Raw genomic sequence first — 22,900 nt, 5'->3', positions numbered from 1 at the left:
GATCATCTGGCACAACCTTCCTGCTCAACCGGGGCCACCTGAGCTGGTTATCCAGAACCATGTCCAGAGAACATTTAAATATCTCCAAGGATGCAGAGCCCAGAACTTCCCTGGGTAACCTGTGCCAGTGCTTGGCCACAGTGAAAAAGCATTTCCTGATGTTCCCAGAGAATCCCCTGTGTTCCCTCGTGTGCCCACTGCCTCTGGTCCTGTCACTGAGCACCACTGAAAAGAGCCTGGCTCCACCTCTGTGCACCCTCCCTTCAGGGGTTTCTAGACTATAATAAAGTCCCCCCTGAGCCTTCTCTTCTCTGGCCTAAACAGTCCCAGCTCTCTCAGCCTTTCCCCACATGTGAGGTGCTCCAGTCCCTTCATCACCCTTGTGTATGTCCCTGTCTGTCTTGTACTGGGAAGCCCAGCACTGGACTCCAGACTCCAGGGGTGGCCTCACCAGTGCTGCATAAAGGGACCAATCACCTCTCTGTGCCTGATGGCAATTTTTAGTCCAGTGCAGCTGAAGGTGTTATTCTCCCTCTTTGTCCCAACCGGCTTAAGTTCAACCTGGTGTCCACCAGGACCCCCAGGGCCTTTCCAGGCAAGCTGCTTTCCAGTTGGCTGCTCCCAGCATATACTGGTGCATGGGGCTGTTCTTCCCTGGGGGCAGGACTTTGCACTTCCCCTTACTGAACTTCATGAGGTTCCTCTTGTCCCATTTCTCCAGGCCGTCGAGGTCCCTCTGGATGGCAGCGCAATGCTCTGGCATATCAACCCCTCCTCTGCCCCATCTTCCACCTCATTAAGGAAAATGTTAAACAGGACTGCACCCAGTATGGATTCCTGGGGCACACTGCTCTCTGCTGGCCTCCAGCTCGACTTTGCCCTGCTGGTTCACCACCCTCTGGGTCCTGCCATTCGGCCCCTTTTCCACCCACCACCCAGTCTGCTCATCCTGCCCATACATCAACAGCTTCTCTGTGAGGTTCCTGTGGCAGAGAGTGTTGAAAGCCTTCTTGGAGTCCAGGCAGACAATATCCACTGCTCTCCCTTCATCTGCTAGGCCACCACTTCATCGGAGCAGTTTATCAAGTCATGCTGACTACTCCTGATGATTTTCTTCTCTTTAAAATGCCATCACCTTCTCAGCAGTCAAGGGGAGGCAGACTGGCCTTTTGGTCCTTAGTTCCTCCTTCTTGCCCTTTTTTAAGAGAGGAGTGACATTTGCTTTCCTCTAGTCTCCAGGCTGTTCTCCCAGTCACAATGCATAATCAGAGATCATCAAGGTTTGCCTTGAAATGACATCTGCCAGCTCCCTCTGCACTCATTGCTGCATCCCATCAGGACCCAAGGACTTCTGTATCACCAGTCCATGGCCAGTTTGGCCACTTCACCATCAGGTCAGTATTCCCTGACCTGATACTCTTCCTTGCTCCATCCTTTCCGTCTTCTCTCTGTATCCTGGGATTCCTGAAGGCCCATCTTGCTCGTAAATACCAAGGCAAAGATGACATTCAGTACCTCACCCTTTTTCACGTGTGTGTAAGCAGGTCCCCGGTCTCTGTGAGCCATGGGCCCTCATTTTCCATCATCTTCTTTTTGTTACATATGTATTTCATGAAGCTCTTCTTGTTGTCTTTGAAATCCCCAGCCGTATACATTTCCATTTTGGCTTTAGCTTTCCTAACCTCATCCCTGTATGCTTGGACAGTGTTTGGTTATTTCTCCCAGGTCACCCATCCTTAATCACACCTTCTGTCTGCTTCCTTTAGTGTCTGAGTCAGGAGAGAGCTGAGGGGTCAGCAGGAGAGGGCGGTAGAGTGTGGACCAGCTCCTGGGTAAACAGAGGGTCTAAGACCAACTCCTGGAGGGATCCATATTGTCTATGTTTCTATATAGGTCACTACATATGCAGAATGACAGAAGCACAGAATCATCTAAGTTGGAAAGGACCTTGAAGATCATCTAGTCCAACTGTTAACCTAGCACTGACAGATCCCAACTACAGCATATCCCTTAGCGCTATGTCGACCCTACTCTTAAACACCTTCAAGGATGGGGACTCCACCACCTCCCTGGGCAGCCCATTCCAATGCCTAATAACCCATTCTGTAAAGAAATGATTCCTAATATCTAATCTAAACCTTCCTTGGTGCAACTTGAGGCCATTACCTCTTGTCCTATCACTTATTACTTGGTTAAAGAGACTCATCCCCAGCTCTCTGCACCCTCCTTTTCAGGGAGTTGTAGAGGGCCTTGAGGTCTCCCCTCAGCCTCCTCTTCTCCAGACTAAACCCCCCCAGTTCCCTCAGCCGCTCCCCATCAGACCTGTGCTCCAGACCCTTCACCAGCTTCATTGCCCTTTTCTGGACAAGCTCGAGTCATTCAATGGCATTTTTGTAGTGAGGGGTCCAAAACTGAACACAGTAATCAAGGTGCAGCCTTACCAGTGCCAGGTACAGGGGTAAGATCCCTTCCCTGTCCCTGCTGGCCACGCTATTGCTGATACAAGCCAGGATGCCATTGGCCTTCTTGGCCACCTGGGCACACTGCTGGCTCATGTTCAGCCGGCTGTCAATCAACACCCCCAGGTCCCTCTCTGACTGGCAGCTTTCCACCCACTCCTCCCCAAGCCTGTAGCACTGCTGGGGAGTGGCCACTAACACAGATAAGCACATCAAACTTTATTTGCCCTTAGTCTTTGTTTGCTGACTTTGAACCCTCCTTTGTTGTTGTTAGAGATGTTTGTTACAGTAATTCTCCTGTGGGCCAGAAATTGAACTAGTACATCCTTTTATTTCCTGCAGTATACTGAGAGTTCTCCTGCTGTTATTGTGTGAGACACACCTCAGTCAGGATGAGCCATCACACACAGACATTAACAGCTGACCAAACGGACCTTCTTCCAGGGAGACCTTGAGAAACTTGGTGATTTGGCCAACAGAAACCTCTTGATGTTTCCAAGGAGACATGACCATTCCTGCATTGCGAAGAAGAATAACCCCGTGCATCAGGGCCAGCGAGGACTTGCCCAGCTGAGCAGTGACCCTAAGGGAAGGGCCTGGGCACTAGGAGGGACGGCACACGAGTGGGTGGTGCATGCTCCCCAGGAACAAGGCCAGCTGCCCAGGAGGTTGCATTAGGAAGAATGTGGCAACCCAGAAAACCTGAGCTGGCTTCCCCTTCAACACAGCACTGGTGTGGCTCCACACACACAGATGTGTCCCTCTGTGCAGCTCCTATTTTGTAGGACTTGGGAGGAGGTGGAGAGTGCTGAGGGGAGGTCTGCAAAGATGGGGTATGGGGCCTCAAGCACATGATCTGTGTGTAGAGGCGGAGGGACATGGGCATCTTTGGGCCAATGGCAGGGAGGTTCCAGGCAGTAAAGGATTAGCCTGAGAGTGCTTGAAATGTGGTTTCAGAGGTGATGGAGCTTTTCTTCATGATGGAAAACAGCATGAGAAAGACATAATGGAATGAAGAGAATCTTGGGAGGTTGAAAATGGTCATGACGTTAAAGAATTGTCACCCCAAGGGCAGTTTCTGCTATCTCAAAATATTGTGGGATATATAATCACTCATTCCCCAACAAATTAACATAACAAATCAACAAGACATTTTCCTTACTCTTTATATCAATTCCATTAGACATAAACCCTTGACCAGGTCTGGGACTAAGGTTGGATCTCGCTGCACCTAAACTCCTCTCTGAGGAGGAGTTTAAAAAGCAAGGGGGTCTGATCTGAACCTCGTGATGCAATGGGAGGGTCCCCCTACATTCCTGCATCTTCGGTCTCTGTGTAAATCATTCTAACTCGATTCTACCTCAATTTTCCTTTCTGTGTTTCTTCCATGTAGTAAGTAACAGAGTGAAACTTGCCATCAAATTTCATTAAGTCACACTGTTACAAACTCACATTAAAGTCACTTTTTGCTAATAACTTTCCCCAAGTTTTAGTGATCTAAAACCTTCATTGTTGACATGATGGGACAAAGACCTGGGTTCTGTTGGCAACTTCCATCCTTGCCAGCTCCCTTTGCCATCCCCACCGCAGGCTGTTCTACCCTGTCCCACTCCTGCCCCTCTCTCCCTGCAGGCTGTAGCACCCATCTCGCTTCCCCGCCTTGCTCCCACCCCACCATTTCCCGACCTTCACTGATGTTTCCCACTACCAAGGAAAGCTCTACCACCTCAGAAACAGCCCTTCCAGAAGGGAATCCAACCCAAAGGCTTCCTGTGGCCTTTCACCTGACCAGAGAGCAGGAACCCCACCAGGATCTTCTAAACCACATGACCGCTGCTGGCCTTTCAGCTTCTCGGATGGACGTGACCAAGCCATGTGCCTGCTGCTGTCCCACATGTACTCAGGTGGAATGGACATGACAGCCCATGTCCAAGCCCTTCTCCTGGGTAAGGCCTATGGGTACTTTGGCAGAGGCACTTTCCCAGCCGTGTACCTGCTGCTGGGCTGTCACCTCCAGAGACAGAACTGACCTCACGGTCCCCTTCACAGCCACATGCTTCCTACTGAATTGTGAGATTCTGAGACACAACTGACCTCATAAGACCATACGCATCCATCACCCTCCTCATGGCCCAGGACCTGACCAGATCAAAGTATGTTTGTTTCATCACATCCATCAACTATATTTCCTACTAATGATCTGAGTGGAAAAACATTCTTCACAGGAACTTCTGGAGTTATGTTGACACATTTTATATCTCTTCTTCTGCCTTTTTTTAAATTTCCTTCTTCCTCAGCCTATTCTGTGGTCAAAAACCGTGTCAAGGGAAAGACTCTTTGAATCATAGAGTAACTCAGGTGTGAAGAGAGCCCTGAACAACCTCTTGTCCGACTTTGAAGTTGAAGGCAGGGTGAACCAGGTGAGGCTCTTCAAGACCTCTGTCCAGCTTTGCATCACCCACAAAGGAGCTGAAAGTGCACTCCAACATATCATACAAGGGGATGGTAAAGATGTTCAATGTGTTGGCCCAGGTGCTGGTCACTGAGGGATGCCACTAGTGACCGGCTGCACACAGGACTTTGTACCACTGATGACATTTGGGTTTGATCCCCCAGCCAACATCCCACTCACCCTAACATCCACTTCTTCAGCCCAGGTAACACCAAGCTGGCTATAAGGAGTCCATGGAAGACCATGTCAAAGGCCTTGCAAAATTCCATGTGCACAACATGTCCTTCTTTCCCCTGCCCATTTTGGTTCAGCAATCCCTTTCTTGTCCTTCAACTACCTGGAGATGGTTGCAGGAGAACATGTCCCACCACCTTCCCAGGGATGGAGCTAGCTGATCAGCCTGTAATTCTCCCAATTCTCATTCCTGTGCTGATGCGGAAGTCCTGGACACAACTTAGACAATCAATGTGATCAAGTTGATGCCACTTTATTAAAGGATACACAGCAATTTATACACTATCACAAAGCTTCACGCACCGCTATCTTACTGCTAATAGGCTAAAGCTACTTGTTCACGCGCCCTTCTGCCCTCTATGATTGGTCCCAATGTGCTGTCCACGCACTGCTCTCCCACTAGGTAGGCATCCTGTTTTCAACAGTCCAACTTCTTTATTTTTTGCCCAGGAATGTAGTTTCTAAAACAATCTCGGCCTTGCTTATGTCCTTGAACACAGCTGCAGCTTGTTATCACAGTGAGGCCCCTTGGTCTGGATCACTCATAACATGTTCGTTGTTCTCCAGCGCTTCCACATTCCTGCTCTTCTTGAAGATGGGTTTGACATCTGCCTTTTCCATGGACCCCAGAACCTCTCTGATTGCTCTGATACTTTTGAGGGCTCAGTCCAGAATCACAGGCGAGGGTGACATAACAAACAGGAGCACTTGCAATGAGCCTGTCCAAGGCAGCACAGATGAGTCTCACTGCCAGAGTGGGGGTTGTTCCTGGAGTCACACACAGAAGTGTCAGGGCTCTGTCAGGTGTCCACATCTCAGCTGGCCTCATGCACTCATCTTACACACAGGGGTGTTCAGAGACATGCATCCCTCCCTTGCACCTGCAGAGGCCGTACATTGCAGGAGTCGTAGTGTCTCTCTGGCCTCCTGCTGCCACTGACAGAGGCTGGGAGGCCCCTCAGCCCTGTGGCGATCACCCTGCTCTGCACTCGTGTGAGATGCCCCACAGCATGAGGAATGGACACAGGGACCACAGTTCAAGGGAACACCTTCCATAGCTGTGTTCAGGTGGTTTCCCAGGTGACGTTACTGTCAATGTGAAGTGACCTCATGACACTGTTTGTCCCACACACTTTCATGGCACCCCCAGGAATAGCTGATGGCATTTGTGCTCTCTTACTTCACAGACATGATGTGCATGCTTACATCTCCTCCCCACAAGGCAAACATGGACTTCTGAGCTACTTATTTGATGTACCTCTGTGGAGGGAAAAAGAACCCTCCCAGTGTGGGATGAGAGGCCAGTGCTGAAAATGGTGTTTGGGAGGGGCTAGAGAGTGATGATTTCCCTGGGTCAGTGTCATGGTTTAACCCCAGCCGGCATCTGAACCCCACACAGCCACTCACTCACTCCCCTGGGTGCAATGGCAGAGAGAATCACAAGGGTAGAACTGAGAAAACTTGCAGGTTGAGATAAAGACAGTTGAATAGGTAAAGAAAAAGCCACACATGTAAGCAAAGGAAAACATGGAATTCATTCACTTCTTTCCATTTGCAGGCAGGGCCTCAGCTATCTCCAGAACATCTGGGGTCCATCACATGTAATGGTGACTTGGGAAGACAAATGCTGTAACTCTGAACGTCCCCATGTTCATCCTTCTTCCCCCAACTTTATATAACTGAGCATGATGGCATAAGGTATAGAATATCACTTTTGTCAGCTGGGGTCAGCTGTCCATGCTGTCTTCCTTCACAGTTCCTTGTGCACCCCCAGCCTGCTCACTGGTGGGGTGGGGTGAGGAGCAGAAAAGGCCTTGACTCTGTGTAAGCCCTGCTCAGCAATAACGAAAACAGCCCTGCGTTATCAACACTGTTTTCAGCACAAATCCAAACCACAGCCCCATACCAGCTACTAGGAAGAAAATTAACTGTATCCCAGCCAAACCAGCACAGGCAGCTTCCCCAGTGTGTCCACTGAACACAGACACAGACCAGACTCTGGTCCTTCAAGTCTCTCCCAGGAGGCCTGGCTGTGCGAGGACACTGCTGCGTGCTCCCACCCTGCAAATCAAACTGTGCACCTGTTCACTGGTGTTTTCATCTGTGGGCCAATTTCTTGGGCATGTTCTTGAGATCAGATTTGGAAGAAGACCTCAGCCTGTCCCTGCCTGTGGATACAGAACTGCCACGCAGCAGGAGTGTGACCAAGCTGCCAGAGCACTCAGGCCTTACACCAAACTGAAGGGACCAGAAAGAGAGTGTGCAAATGAGGAGAGAACATCTCTGGAAGACCAAGTGCTCCGTGGCAGGGCTGCCATGCTGGGACTCTCTTCCCCTCCACCTCTGCACACAGGAATTGTCCCTGCAGCTCCAAAAATGTCTTAGTGGAAAGATCTCAGAAGAAAAAAACATCACTGCAGACCCTTTCTTTTGTTAAAACACACAGAGATCATGGCTCCTCATTTATGCAGCCACTCAGTCAGAAAAGAAAAGGAGACAGTGAAACAGAAAGGGGATGACATCATCATTACAAGTAAAATACCACCACCAACAACAGAAAAATCAAGGAGGCTCGGTTTGTACACAGTTATATTATAATTGCTTTGAAGAAGATGAGGAGTTTATTGGTTCAGAATAACATCTAGTTATTAATTTCCTCAGGGCATCCTTGAGGTCCTGGTTTCTCATGCTGTAGATGAGGGGGTTCACTGCTGGAGGCACCACCGAGTACAGAAATGACACCACCAGATCCAGGGATGGAGAAGAGATGGAGGGTGGTTTAAGGTAGGCAAATATGGACGTGCTGAAAAAAAGGGAGACCACAGCCAGGTGAGGGAGGCACGTGGAAAAGGCTTTGTGCCGTCCCTGCTCAGAGGGGATCCTCAGCACAGCCCTGAAGATCTGCACATAGGACAACACAATGAAAACAAAACATCCAAAAAATATACAGGCACTAACCATGATAAGCCCAAATTCCCTGAGGTAGGAGTGTGAGCAGGAGAGCTTGAGGATCTGGGGGATTTCACAGAAGAACTGATCCACAACATTGCCTTGGCAGAGTGGTAGTGAAAATGTGTTGGCTGTGTGCAGGAGAGAATTGAGCAACCCAGTGCCCCAGGCAGCTGCTGCCATGTGGACACAAGCTCTGCTGACCAGGAGTGTCCCGTAGTGCAGGGGTTTGCAGATGGCAACGTAGCGGTCGTAGGCCATGATGGTGAGGAGAGAAAACTCTGCTGTAGCAAAGAAAAAGAAAAAAAAGACCTGGGCAACACAACCCAAGTAGGAGATGTCCCTGTTGTCCCAGAGGGAATTGGCCAAGGCTTTGGGGAGAGTGGTGGAGATGGAGCCCAGGTCGAGGAGGGAGAGGTTGAGGAGGAAGAAGTACATGGGGGTGTGCAGGTGGTGGTCACAGGCGATGGCGGTGATGATGAGGCCGTTGCCCAGGAGGGCAGCCAGGTAGATGCCCAGGAAGAGCCAGAAGTGCAAGAGCTGCAGCTCCCGTGTGTCTGCGAATGCCAGGAGAAGAAATTCTGTCACAAAGCTCCTGTTGGACATTTGTTTCGTTGGCGCATGGGGCCTATCCAGTGAAAAAAAGTTAGAGGACTGAATTCTCTCGGAAAATCTTGATCCATTTCTAACAGATGCCCCACACTTACACCCTCTGCCCTTCCAGAAAGGCCTTCCTGCAGCTCCCAGGCTGGAGCTCTGGTGTTTGCTGGCTGAGGGGGCAGTCGAGAGCAAGGGATTCTGCTGGGGGCTCTGCAGGAGTCAGTCCTGCTGTGCACCAACAGGCAGAGAGGAACCCGCAGTCATCGCTGCTTAACTCCACTCCGGAAATCCAAGAGATTTCAGCCTTGTCCCTCCCAGGGCCCCCGGCTGCAGAGCAGAGCTGTGGGGCTTTGCTCTTCTGGCTTTGGCTCCTGTTGCCCTGTCCTACCTGAGGAGTGCGTTCTGAAGGCAGACAGCCTGGACATTGCTGCTGCGCTACAAGTGCTCCATGGAGAGTGCGGGGGTGCAAACGGGCAGAGCCTTAGTGCAGAGTGAGGAGAGCCAGGCTGTCCATCAGACTTGCTCTCAGCTGCCCTGGGCTTGCACCTCTGGAATCTCCAGGAGGCTCACACCCAGCTGTTCCCTTGACAGGAAATTGGATGCTGCTGAGAGCAGAGGAATCCAGTGGAAAACTCCCCTCCCCAGTAAACATCTTTGAGATTTTTGATTCCTTGCAGAGGGGTGTCTGGCAAAAACAGCCGGGTTTATCCCCATCCCATGGTCAGCATTGCTCAGAGACCCAGAGGCTCGAAGGGGGCTTGGGCACCTTGCTGCCATGGACACATCTGCATGGCAGGACCTGCAGGGCCAGTTGCTGAGCTGCAGCTGAAAGCCCCATCCCCAGAGAGCCTGAAAACAGGAGCAGCAGCAGCAGGGGCAGGTGGAGAACCAAGGAGCAATGTCCCAATGCTTCTGCCAAGGGAGGCCAGGCCAGGGAGGGACAGATGGGCACTGGGGAGAGTCTCCTCTGCTGCAGCTCTGGCTGCACAGGAGGCAGCTCCTGCCCTGGACCATGGGGCCTGGAGGGCAGAGGGTCTGCTGGGTAGGGGAGAAGACCAGGGGGGCTTGTTAGGTAAAAAGCACTTTCACTGAAGGGTAATAGGGAGGTGCCGAAATACCAACCCCCCCCCAGATTGTGCTGTCAGCCTGTTTCATTCCCTGCCAATGCCTCTGGTGCCTGGAGCTGTCCCTGTCTGGAGCTGTTTCTCTTTCCCCTTATCTCCTCCCTGTCAGTGCTCACAGCCCCCATCCCACCCGCTGTGTGCTCAGCTCTGCCCTGCAGACCCCTCTGGCAGCAGGACCATGCCCAGAGGCATCTCTGTATGTACAGGTATAAGGAGCAGGTGAGGAAAAACACTGACAAGATGACTGAGCTTTCTGTAGGCAAATAAATGCTGGAAGGAACTTTATCAAGTTCCTGAAATACCTACAACTCTGTCAGGGTAACGCTGTAGGAGTGTCCTTGTGTTGTCCAAATCTGACAGCTGCATTACGATACCCCACAACCACAGCAGGAAACTGAAAGCACAGACTTCAGAAAGCACCTTTCCTTCCAGGTAGCCCCTGCCTTCATGTGCTTCTTGAAATGCTGCCTCTGCCCATGTCCTGGGGGTGATGTGGAGCTGTGAGCAGCCCTGACCCACACAGCACCCTTTCCACAGCAGAAGGACCCTGCCCTGCCGGGGGTGTCTCCTTCCCCACACAGCTTCTCCCCACAGCGCCGTGGGCAGCTCCCCGGGCAGGCTGAGTGCTGACCCTGGCAGGCGCCTGGCAGAGTCCCTGCCCCAGCACACAGCCCCTGGGCTGCAGGGACCCTGCTCTCAAGGACAGCCCTGGGCACCCCTGGCTGCACCCGCGCCTGCACACCCCTGCAGCCGTCCCCGGGAGAAGGTAGCCGCCATGGCCTGTCCCTCTGACAGTGCAGCAGGGAAGCCCTGCTCTGGAGCACGGCCTCCTCCTCCAGACACCAGGGACATTCCTGGCGGCTGTGCCGGCTTCACCACATCCCTCCACCACCTGCAGCTGCATTGCCCTGCACCCACAGACTTACTGTGTCAAGGGCTGTGAAGATTTCTCCTCCAGTGAGCTCTCAGCATCCTGCCACTGCCGTCTGCCTTTCCCCTCTCTGTGCCCGGCTCCTCTGCCCTCGGTGCCTGCAGGCAGTGCCCTCAGCCCTGCTGCGCTTTGCAGAGGAGCTGCTCCTGGGCAGAGCTGTCTCTCTGCAGCGCTGACCACTTGCCCTCAGCTCCCTCTGTCCCAGGAGCCCGGCCCAGCTCCGCAGGATAGGAGCAGCCCAAGGCATTTTAATGACCCCTCAGGTGGGTTTGGTACTGAGTCCATGAGCCTCAGACAGTGATAGGACGATGAAGGTGCCTGTCAAGAAGTCACTCTCAGATGCAGACTACAAAGTCACTTGGCATTTTAGTGGGTCCCTGTGAGGACCATTACTGACAAAGCCTCTCCAGGGCCTTGTTAGATCAGAAAACTCCAGGCAGAGATGACAGGGAAACAAAGGCCATGGAACAAATTCTGAGTGAAAATGGGTGTGTTACATTAAGCAAAAGGGCCAAGGCCTGACCCCAACCTCTATGAAGTCAGATCCTGTCCCTCACACAATGCTGAGGGCTCTTCCTGGGGCAGTGTGATGTGGGGATGGGCAATGCCAAGGGCAGGACAATCGTCCAACACCTCCCAGGCTCTTGAGTGGGGAAGGGAAGGCCATGAGACCCAGTGCTGGAAGGGGAAGGTGCTTCCTCATCAGCATCAGTGGCAGAGACAACAGCCAGAGCCAAGGGCAGAAAGAGCTCATCTCTGCTGGGGGATTTTCAGACTTTCTTCATCCCTCTATCGTCTCCACCACAGGCTGTCCCACGGTGTCCCACACCTGCACCTCTTTCTCTGCAGGCTGGAGACATCCACCCGCCTACCACACCTTGCTCTCACCTCAGCATCTCCCTTCCTTTACTGAGATCTCTCCATCCTCCCTGGCTGCTCCTTGAAACACAAAGCCTGGGGCTGCTCCAGTCTCCCTCTGGGTGACTTGTTACACCACAGCACTGCCCTTCGAGTGACATTTCTCTGTGTCCACTCCGGGCCTCCCCAGATGCACTTTGTGGTATTAGTTCTTTCTCGTGCTGTATCTCGCTACAAAGAAAAGCTCCATCATCTCTGAAATCCCCCCTCAGTCACTCTCAGGCTACTCCTATAGTGCCTGGAGCCTCCACACCACTGGGCCAAAACTGCAGGTCCCTCAGTCACACCACACAGCTCATGGGCACCAGGTCCCAAACTCCACCGTGTCAGACCTTCACTCAACACTCTCCAGGTCCTCTCTACTTCTCCAAAATGGGGAGCCACAACCTGGGAGTCACCCATGTGAGTGGGGACACAGCAGTGCTGAGTGGAGGGGGATGGTAACTCAGGGTGTCTGGGTAGCCCACGCTCCTCCGAATGCAGCCCCGTAGGCAGCTGCCCTTGTTCATTGTGTCCATCCTCCCCTGGCTCGTAGGGCATCCCTCGTAGTGCCCAGGCCCTTCTCCTCAGAGTTGATGCTCAGTCGGTCACGTCCCAGCCTGTCCTGATGTACGAGGCTGTTGACCCCCTGCTCCCAATGATGTAGGATTAGCCACTTTTCCTCGTAAAACTTCAAGTTTGAGAAATCCCAGGTTTTGTCAAGGTTCCGATGGACTGTAGAAAACTTTGTTCAGCTTTTAATATTTGTGTGCAGCTGGCTTATCTTGACTGGGGTGTCTCTCACAAGAGAACAGCATGAGGAGTTGCAGGGCACTACAAATCCCCTCTTGTGCAGAAACTGCGGGGTCCTGGGGGTCTGGTACTGATAAGGCCATGGGGCTGGACCCTGAGGGGAAGATTCCCTTTATGGGAGAGAGCAGCAGGAATGTGTGGAGCTCTGCCTGGGGATGGAGGATGAGTCAGCTGAGCTGAAGGGTCATGGACAACACTGTGGTGGGTGGATGTCTGCTATAGAACCCCAGATGAGGAAGAGGAAGTAGATGAAGCCTTCTGCATTCAGCTGGAAGAAGCCCTGCACCTCATGGCACTCCTAAACTCTCCCAATATTTGCTGAAGGGGCAACAAAGCACAGTGAAAGCCATCCAGGAGGGTTTGGGAGTTAATTGACAACATCATCCTGACAAGGGTGACTGAGGAGCCAGTGAGGGGAGGTGTCCTTCAGGCAATCATACTTAGAAACAAGGAAGAGCTGGTCGGGGATGTAACATTCAGGGGTGAGAAAGTAGAGTTGAGGCTCCTGAGAGAAGGGAAGAAGGCAAAGAGCAGGACTTCAGTGAGCAGGCTTTGGCCTGCTGAGGAACCTGCTTGGCAGAATCCCACGGGATATGACACTGAAGAGAAGAGGTGAGAGGTGTTTGATGGTCAAGGATCTCCTCTTCAAGCTCCAGAACAGCACCACCAGATATGCAGGAATTGAAGCAACTCTGGAGAAGGCGCATATGGATGAGAAAGGAGCTCCTGACAAAAATAAGCATGAAGAGGCGGCACAGAGAATTTCAAATCTGGCTGCCTTCCAGCCTCAGATGTTCCATTACTCTCTGCTGGAGAAATAAATTTTTGTGTTTCCATGCATGTGTCTATGACTTTGTGTGTGTTTGTGTGTGTTAGGGGGTACAGGAGGGATGAGGGGATCCCAGGACCAGCTACTGGACAGGTGGAGAGTCTAAGATCAGCTCCTGGAGAGATCACTACTGGGCACGTGTCTACAGAGGCTGATGTTTTCCACTCCCACAGCCCAGTATACAAACAGCCCAAACCTCGTTTCTCCTTTCTCCACTGACGCTGCTTGTGCTTGGCCTACAGACCTCCCGGGGTTCCTTCCAGGATTGGTGATGGTGCATTTCCTTCCACCACAGCTCTTCCCTTGATGGTAACGGGGAGAGCGCTCACATTCCCCATGACCATGGAAGGGAGCAGACATAAGTTTGTAGCAATCAGCTCTTATATTTTGTCCCACTGAAGTCATTGACTGCTCGGCAGGGAACCTCTTCATCATGTCTGAGCTTAACCTTTGCTTTTCTTTTTCTTCCTTTTCCCTCCCAAGTTCTTTTCTTTGATCATCCTCACACATTCCTCTACAAACAGCCCAACTCTGCTCTTTCCTCACTGCCCCTGGCTTTGCTGGCTTTGTGCCCTCCTAGAGTGTTTCTAAGAGGGTTGTCGTGTTGATTCCTGCCTTGGTCAGTACAAAACCAGCAACTCCTTTCATTATCTGTGGTGTCCTGCAGTTTCTTATCCTGTGATCTTGTGTTGATGCCTCACCACAATCAGGGTGAGCCACCTGCACACAAACATTGACAGCCAGAAAAATGGAGTTTCAGTCCAGGAGCCTTTGAGAAACTCTGGGATTTTGCCAACAGAATGTTTAAGTTTTAGAAGGAGAAGTGGCCATTCCTGCATCAGGGGGAAGAATAACCTCTATCGATCCCCAGGTGTAAGAAATCATGAAATGAAGGGAAGAGACCGGCATGTCTGAGTCAATACCTGCTGGTCAAAGCAAAGGGCAAGAAGGAAATGCACAGGCAGTGGCAGCAGGGACAGGTACCCTGGGACGAGTAGAGGAATGCTGCTGGGTTGTGTAGGGATGGGGTCAGGAAGGCCAAGGTGCAGCTGGAGCTGAACTTGGCAAGGGATAATAAGAAGGGCTTCTACAAGTACATCAGCCTGAAAAGGAAAGTAAAAATCTTTTATGAACTCAGTGAATAAGAGTGGAAAACTATGAATAACAGACAGGGAGAAGGCTGAGGTACTGAACAGGATTTTTGCCTCAGTCTTCTCTTGCAACCTCTCTTCCCACACCTCTCAAGTGGGTGGATCACAAGGCAGGGACTGGGGGAGCAAACTCCCTCCCACTGTAAGAGAAGGTCAGGTTTGTGACCACCCAGGGAACTGAACATACGTTGTCTGTAGGACCTGTCAAGATGCATCCCAGAGTCTGAGGGAATTGGCTGATACAGTTACCACGCCACTCTCCAGGATATTTGAAGTCCTGGCAGTCAGGGGAAATCCCTGGTGCCTGAAAAAAAGGGAACCATTGCACCCCTTTTTGAAAAGGGTAGAAAGGAGGACCCTGGGAACTACCGACCTGTCAGCCTCACCTCTGTGCCTGGGAAGATCATGGAAATGATCCTCCTAGAAGCTGTGCTGAGGCACTTGGAGGACAGGGAAGTGATTTGAGACAGCATGGCTTCACCTTGGCTGAACTACTTTGTGGCCTTCTAAGATGGAGTGACGAGATCCGTGGGCAAGGAAAGAGCTATGGATGTCGTCTAGCTGGACTTCTGTAAACCTTTAGCACAGTTCCCCACAACATGTCCAGCTGTCAGGGGTGCTCTGACCACCCCCCATCACCACTCCGAGGTGCCTGGGCCCTTCCATGTACAGCTGCCCCATGCAGGAAGCTGGACTGATGCCAGGGAAAGTGGCTGAATCCATGCTGGATGTGGGGTTGACTCTGTGCCAGGGCTGGGCTTGTGGCCAGGGACAGTGTTTCTGCTAAGTCTGGCTTTGCCCTGGGTGCTCTTGAGGTGGGTGCTGGATGTATGTAAGGAGGAGTCCTGGGAGGGAGAAAACTTGCCCTCACCTTCTCCAGCTTCACCCAGCTCTCACCACAGAAGATGAAGGTCGCAGTGCTCACCATGGCCCTGCTCTTCCCCATCCTGCTGTGTACCCCAGAAGATGCTCAGGGGAGTCCCCAATGCCATGGGAAGGGGCTTAAGGCTGGGGATGGGTCTCGGCTTCAGGACATCAGCTCTCCTGCAGAACGAATTTGTAGTGATGAACACGAAACCCCTTGCCTTGGCCTCTCCCTTTCCCAAGCCAGGGGCTCCTGCAGGCTCCCCTGCACCTCCAGCCCCCAGCAATGCAGCTTTCTCCCCTCCACAATTCCATCTCATCCCCCCCTTCCCCCACAATTAATGTTCTTGTGCCCAGAGCCTCAGTTCCTGTTGGAATGGTTGGACCCGTCTCTTCCCTGGGAGTGCCCCCACTGATTTCTTGTCCTGATGCCCCCACCTCCATCCCTTTTGTGCAACCCCATCCCATTGTTTTGGTCCCTTCAGACATCTCTTCCCTGGGATCTCTTTCATGTCCTATCTGGGGTCCCCAAATCCCCTCCCTTTGATCCCTCCCGATGCCTTTCTTTCTGTCTTCCCCCTCAGTCTTTTGCTTTTCATCCTGTCCACTGCAGTAGTGTCCCCAGACCCCCTTCCTTGAACCCCCACTCCCAAACACTCTCCCAATCCTGTCGTTTTTGTCCTCTGCAGTCCTCTTCCTTCTGACCCCACCAACTACTGTGCTTGAAGTCTCCATGTCCCCTCCACTTGAATTCCTTTAATCCTCACTTGCATTCGACACAGTCCTGTCCCTGCAATACCTCCAGCCCAGTACCCTGGTGTCCACTAATTCACCCCAGTGCCCTGTCTTTGGGTCTCCCCCCACCTCAACCCCATCCTCTCTGAAGGACATGAATTCCTCCCTCTCTCCTTGTCTCCATCCCCACCCCTGGTCCTTGCATGGACAGGTGTGCCAGGTGACACTTGGAGGAATGGGGCCAGGCAGAGCAGAAGGGATTTTCCTGCTCAGACCAGGGGGAAGCCATGGGCCTGGGGGAATGGGGACACCTGTGTCTCACTCCCAGCCCCACCAAGATCCACTCCAGACCACCCTTTTGCTCTTCTTCCCTAGGCATTCTTCAAAGCAACTGCAGGTTATGGCATGGTGGTAAGTAGTGGGGTGGACTTGGAGGGCATCCAGTCTGGGGAACTGGAAGGCACTTTGGTCCTCCCATCCCTTGCTGGTACTGGGGACATCTCAGTGACCAGTGAGGTCTCATGGTCTTTCTAACAGGGTGTATTTAAGAAGGTAGGTACCATGATATCTGCTGGCCTCAGACCCTCCCCTCCCATGGCCAGGACACTCCAGGGCATCCAGTGTGCCCCAGTAAAACCCTGGGCTTTACCACCTAACCCTCCAAAGCCCTCGTTCCCATACTCTGATCCCGTCACCCGTGCTTTTGATCCTGGTGCAGCAAGCTGTGCAGATCCCACCTGTTGAAGTGTTATTTCATTTTGCTCCTGTGAGCTCTTTCAGTGTTTTCTTAGAAGGAAAACAATTCTAGTCATGACTTCTACTGCCCCAAAAAGAGGATGTCCACATGGGCATTTGTTGCTGCAGTTTTGTATGAAGGTCAGGACATGCATATGGCCTGATCACCAGTGGAAGGGTTAGGGTTTGATTGTCTTTTACAATCAAATTTAACTTATGACCAAGGGATACACTCAGCCCAACAGGACCTGAAGCCCAGGCTGTACATGGAGCACAGCCCAGGCCTGGGTCTACTCAGGTTTAATGTTATGAGGATCACTGACTCCTCAATGTACAGTGATCTTCTGGTCAGGATCAATGAATCTCCTGATGAAGGACAGCAGGAGGATGAAGTGTCCTTTAGACAGCTGGAGAACGGACACAAATTTAGGCCCTGGTAACCAGTGGGGACTTTGAAGACCATGGACCTCTGCTATGCGGCCTTGGTTGAAGGGAGGGTGGAAAATAATCCCCGACCCAACATGGGGGAATGCCCTCCTGGACTTGTTTTTCACAAGAAGACAGGGCAGGACTGGTGGAAGATGTGGAGGGCAGCTGTGGCTACAGTGCAAGTGAAGGTGGCAGGGTTGAAAACCCTGAGGGGAGTCAACAAGAGAAATTGTAACAGTGCTGAGAGGAAGGATCACCTCCACCAACCTGCTGGCAGTGCTCTTCCTAATGCAGCCCAGAAAGCCACTGGCCACTTCTGCTGCAAAGGTGCAAAGCGTGGAGAAGAGACGGCTTTGGGGAGACCTAATAACAGCCTTCCCATATCTTCTTGGGTGTCCTCATGGAAATGCAGCCAGGCTCTTCACTGTTGTGCATGGTGAGAGGATGGGGGCCAATGCGCATCAGCTGAAACAAGGGAGGAAAAACTTTCTGCTCATCAAGATGGTGAAGCACTAAAGCAGATTTCCCAGAGAGCTTGTGTCATCTCCAGCCTTGGAGCTTTTCAAGCTGAAAATGAATGGAGCCCTGAGCAACCTGCCATGACCCAGAGGTGACGCTACCTTGAGCAGGAAGTTGGACTAGAGATCTCCTCAGGTCCCTTCCAGCATGAATGATTCTGCATTTTGATCCACCATGGATCTTTCCTTCATGATGGGAGGGAAATCACTCAGGTTCCTGGTGGCCACAGAAGTCAATGAGAAAGTCTGGTCAGATGAGCTGTGAATTTTTTGATGCAGGCATGCTTGGCAGGTACCTCCAAACAGTCCTGATCTTTTCCATTGCTTCACCTTTTCCTGTCTTTTCCTGCTCAAAATTTCTTCCCCTTGACCATCCTTGCACCCTCCAGTGTAAATAGCCCATCTCTATTTACCTTTTCCTCTTTGGTCCTAGTTTGGCTTCCTTTGCAATTTCATTTGGTGTTTCTGAACTTGTCACCATGGGAATGTGTACCTTGGTGAACAGCATCATTGAAGAGGTGCCTCCTGTTATTATCTGTTATGTCCTGCAATTCCTCATGCTCTTATTGTGTCAAAGTCACCCCATGTCAGGGTGAGCCATCTGCAGGCACACATCACCAGCTGGCCCAAAGGAGCTTCATTCCTGGGGAACCCTGAAAATCTCTGGGGTTCAGTCAGTAGAAACCTCATGAAGCTTTACAAGGCCAAGTGGCCAGTCCTGCATTTGGGGACAGAATAACCCCATAGATGGGGGCATGCGGGGACCTGACTGGCAGAGGAGTGACCCCGAGGAGAAGGGCCTGGGCATCACTAGGGATGCCATACAAGGCAGAGGTGCATGTCACCGTGAGTAAGGCCAGCTGCCTGTGGGGCTGCGTTAGGGGGCATGTGGCCAACTCAGACAAGGGAGTGATCATCAGCACTGTGGTGGCCACATCATGACTAGTGTGTCTGGGTGTGGGGCTCCCTGTTCTGAAGGAATGAGGAGGAACTGGAGAGGCTCCAGAGCAGATCTGCCAGGACGGGGTTTGGGGACTTTGTGGAGAGGCTGAGAAACCTGGGCTGCTTTAGCCTGGTGAGGTGGAGCCTCAGGGCACTGTACAAATAGCCTGCAACTGCTTGAAGGGGGGTTTCAGAGATGATGGAGCATTTCTTGGTAGTTGGAAGAGAAGGAAATCTTAACAAAGTGTATCTTGGAAGGTTCAGACTGCATTTGAAGAAGAAGCTATCTCACTGAAAGGGTAGCATTGTGGTGCAAGAGATCACCCCGAGGGAGTCAGGATCAGCCCATGGCTTTGTCTTCCAAGGAACAGCTGGTGAGGGTGGAGAGACATCAGTGAAGGTGTGGAAATGCTGAGGTAGGAGCTGGGTGGGAAAGCAAGATGGGTGTCTGCAGCCTGGAGGGAAAGAGGTGCAGGCATGGGACAGTGTAGGACAGCCTGCAGTCGAGATGGCCAAGGGCTCTGGCAAGGACCAAGTTCTTTCTCCCCTTGTCTAAGGCAGTTGCCTCTGCCACTGAGGCCTAACAGGAAAAACTTTATTTTGAGGCTTTGATCTTCATTTACTCTTCACCATTGCTTGGGGAAGCCGGGAGGTGTTGTGCAGTTTTCCTACACTTGGCATTGCTCACCCTCACACCCCACTGCCCCCAGGAAGAGCCCTGAGCCACACATGAGGGGCAGCATCTCCTTCCCAGGGCCTGAGGGTCAGGGCTTGGCCTTTCTGCTTCATAAAACAAACCAAGGGGTTTCTCAGCATTACAGCCACCTGCAGGGTGCCTTTGCCTACCTGCAATCACAGCCTCCAATTATCTGCTCTAACGAGTCCCTGGAGAGGCTTTGTCAGTAGTGGCCCTCAGTGGGGCCAATCAGTGCTTCAAGGTACTTTGAGCTTTGTTGCTGACTTTGACTTCTTGAGTACTTTGCTCAGTCTCCTCTCAGTATCTGAGGTTCATGGACTCAGGGCCAAATGCACCATGGGGCTCATTAAAATAAAGAAAACCCTAACGAGCTATTTCTCTTCCTTTAGTTTTCTTCAAGTCTTCAGGACTTGTACAGCTCATTGGAGTCATTTCACAGTGTAGTTAAGCAGGAAGATTTCAAAGAGGATCTAGTAAAAATTATTTTTTATTTTAAGGTTATTTTTATTGATATTTCAGATTAGAGAAGAGGTGATAGAAGCCTTCTGCAATTGATATTGATCCAGAGGGTCTCCTCAGGAGCTCTGCACAGGTAGCAGAAGCAGCCCCTTGAGGTCTGGCACTGTCTGGACAACCTTGCTCCTCACCTCCCCAGCCTCACCATTTCTGTCATTGGCCAGCTGGGATTTACATCCCTTTTCCTTACATCCGACTTCTCCACTGCAGTCTGCAGCGGGAGGTTACAGCTCCATTGCACCATCTCCCACCTGTTTTCCTTAGAGTACTAGTTGCGCACAGGCACAGAAGAATTTTTCCTATTTGCAAGCAAAAGACAATGAAGCATGATCAAGTTTCATAAACAATAAAGCACCCTCCTCAACCATATACTAAGTACACGATATCTCCAATGAGGTCGCCTTTCGACAAGGGATAATCTTATGAGAAACGTTTAAGCTACATAGATACAAAAAGTTAGATATAAACATAATGAAAGATTTGGCTAAAGAGACAATTAGACTATTGAGAGACAGGCAAGGTTTGAGTCCCTGAAGCTCAAAGCAGCAGCACAGGTGAGAGGTGTCTGAATGAACAAAGAGTAATGGAAGGAGAAAACTGCAGTTCTGGGCCCCACAATTTCAGAAGGGTGTTAAAGTCCTTGAATGAATCCAGAGGGGGCAACAAAACCTCTGAAAGTTCTGGGAGGAATGTCCTGTGAGGAGCAGCTGAGGACTTGGTGTTTGTCTTGTTTGGAGAAAAGGATGTTTAGGGGTGACCTCATGGCTCTGTGCAGCTTCCTGAGGAGGGGATGTGGAGATGGAGGTGCTGAGCTCTTGTCATGGTATCCAGTGACAGCACGTGTGGGAACGGTTCAAAGCTGCATCAGGGGAGGTACAAACTTGGCATCAGGAAACATTTCTTTACCAAGAGGGCAGTGGAGCACTGGAACAGGCTTCCTAGAGAGGTGGTTGATACCCCAAGCCTGTCAGTGTTTAAGAGACATTTGGACAATGCCCTTAATGACAGGATTTATCTTTTGGTCCACCCTGAAGTGGTCACGTATTTGGAGTAGATGGTCGTTGCAGGTCGTTCCAACTGAACTATCCTATCCTATCCTATCCTATCCTATCCTATCCTATCCTATCCTATCCTATCCTATCCTATCCTATCCTATCCTATCCTATCCTATCCTATCCTATCCTATCCTATATTCCTGTACAGGGTGGATCCCTCCAGCAGCTGGGCTGCGACACTCACTCTCCTCAGTAGCTGCCCCTGGATACCAGCCTCCCCAGTTGCAGGCACCTGGACATACAAGCCCTCAAGGCCGCAGCCCCGTTCCAGATGCTGGTACAGACCACCCCAGTCACACACAGACTCTTAAGTTCACTCACTCCAGTCTCTCAGTTGCTGGCACTAATGACATATGGGCTGTCTGACCCCCTGCTCCTGCTCCAGTTGCTGCACTCACACCCCCATGCTCACATGTTCATGCAGAAGAGAGATTCCCTCACACAGGAAAAAGTTAGAAATTAAGTTTAATGAAAAGACAGGACAGGCTGCCCTTGTTGGGGTTCTCCCCTAAACATCCCATAATAAGCCCTGTGCAATCCAAAAATGCTCTTCCCCTGCATCCCATCATGTGTCCCACACCCCTAGGCAACAATCCCCTCAGTCCAAATGCTGACCCAGAGCTGCTCTCAGTGGCTCATCCTGACGGGTTTCACCCCTGGACAAGGGGGCTGGTGGCTCTCCCAGGGCAGCCCTGGAAGGAGCTGGGACAAGACGTTCATTCCTCAGGAGCCTGTAAATTGGGATCCCACCTGCCCCTGTGCCTCGGGGCTCTTCTCGGTTTGTGGAGATGGGCTCCTGATGAGCTGGTGGCTCTGCTGTGATGGGCCTGGGAGCAGCTGGGGCAGGGTGTTCACTGAGTTACTCCTCTGCCATTGTTGGTGCCGCCTTTGTGTGTGCAGATGAGCTTCTTCTCACTTCACCTGACACAGTCCAACAAGAACAGAAATCTCCTGAGGCATCTGTATTTGGAGGTGACACACCTGTGCACTGGTGTTATTTAACAGATGAGAGCAGATCACTGGAATTGCTGTCCAGAAATGCACCATGAGTAGGGGAAAAGCTGTAGTGTCGCACGGGCAATGGCTTCGTTCAGGGCCAGGATCACCGTCTTGTTTCTAAGTCTGTAGATGAGCGGATTTAAGAATGGGTACAGGACAGTGTTCAGCAAAGCTACAGGTCTGTTTGTCTCCAAGGAAACATCTTGTGAAGGTGCACGTAGAGAGCAATGCAGCTCCCATATGCAATGGCCAAGGTGGTGAGATGGGAAGAACACGTAGGAAAAGCTTTTTTCCTCCCAGAGGCTGCTGGAAGGTGTAGAATACAGAAAAGGATGCGCATGTAAAATGCCAGAGTTAAACATAAGGGAGCCAGTCGGCCAACTGATATTAAACCAGAGTCTGTTTTCCACAGCAGGCTGCTGTCAGAGCAGGACAACTTGAATAAGGGGCAGTTATCAGAGAAGAAATGGTGGATCTTGTTGGAGCCACAGCAAGTCAGTGGTAGAGGAGGAGTAGATGGTAACTCGAGAGTGTGATGTCCATGACCCAGCAGCAGCAGCCAGGTGGATGCAGAGCTGAGGCTTCATGATGGCGGCGTAACACGAAGGCTGGCAGAGAGCAACACAGCGGTCAAAGGACATGACAGCAAGGAGAACCGACTCTGTACAGCCCAGGGCAAAATACAAATAGGACTGGGCAAAGCACCTCCTTTGTTGCTGCTGGATCTGTTCCATGATGTTTCCAGGAATAGAGGGGAGGCTGACAGGCTGCTAGTTCCCAGGGTCCTCCTTTCTACCTTTCTAAAAAATGGGTGCAATTGTTCGCTTTTTTCAGGTACCAGAGATTTCCCTTGACTGCCAAAACCTTACAAATATCCTGAAGAGTGGCTTGGCAACTACATCAGCCAATTCCCTCAGGACTCTGGGATGGAACTCATCAGGTCCCACAAACTTATGTATGTTCAGTTCCCC

General features: G+C 51.5%; 2 protein-coding genes across 2 annotated transcripts; both read right to left on the bottom strand.

The window, feature by feature from the left end:
* Window positions 1-5,808: 5,808 nt before the first annotated feature.
* LOC141917136 (olfactory receptor 14A16-like) lies at window positions 5,809-8,700 on the bottom strand. Its single transcript, XM_074810227.1, has 4 exons — window positions 7,787-8,700; window positions 6,557-6,627; window positions 6,042-6,128; window positions 5,809-5,864 (listed from the first exon to the last, which is right to left on the bottom strand). Exons 1-4 carry the CDS (start codon window positions 8,698-8,700, stop codon window positions 5,809-5,811), a joined length of 1,128 nt encoding a protein of 375 aa, XP_074666328.1.
* A 13,246-nt stretch (window positions 8,701-21,946) lies between these two features.
* LOC141917135 (olfactory receptor 6E1-like) lies at window positions 21,947-22,663 on the bottom strand. The gene is given in 4 exon segments (XM_074810226.1): window positions 21,947-22,140; window positions 22,143-22,433; window positions 22,436-22,480; window positions 22,483-22,663. Coding segments are annotated over 4 exon segments (711 nt in total).
* Between the last annotated feature and the right edge of the window lie 237 nt (window positions 22,664-22,900).

Source organism: Strix aluco, chromosome 34 (assembly GCF_031877795.1).
Source record: "Strix aluco isolate bStrAlu1 chromosome 34, bStrAlu1.hap1, whole genome shotgun sequence".
Taxonomy (NCBI): domain Eukaryota; kingdom Metazoa; phylum Chordata; class Aves; order Strigiformes; family Strigidae; genus Strix; species Strix aluco.
This window is presented reverse-complemented; position numbering and strand designations above follow the sequence as displayed.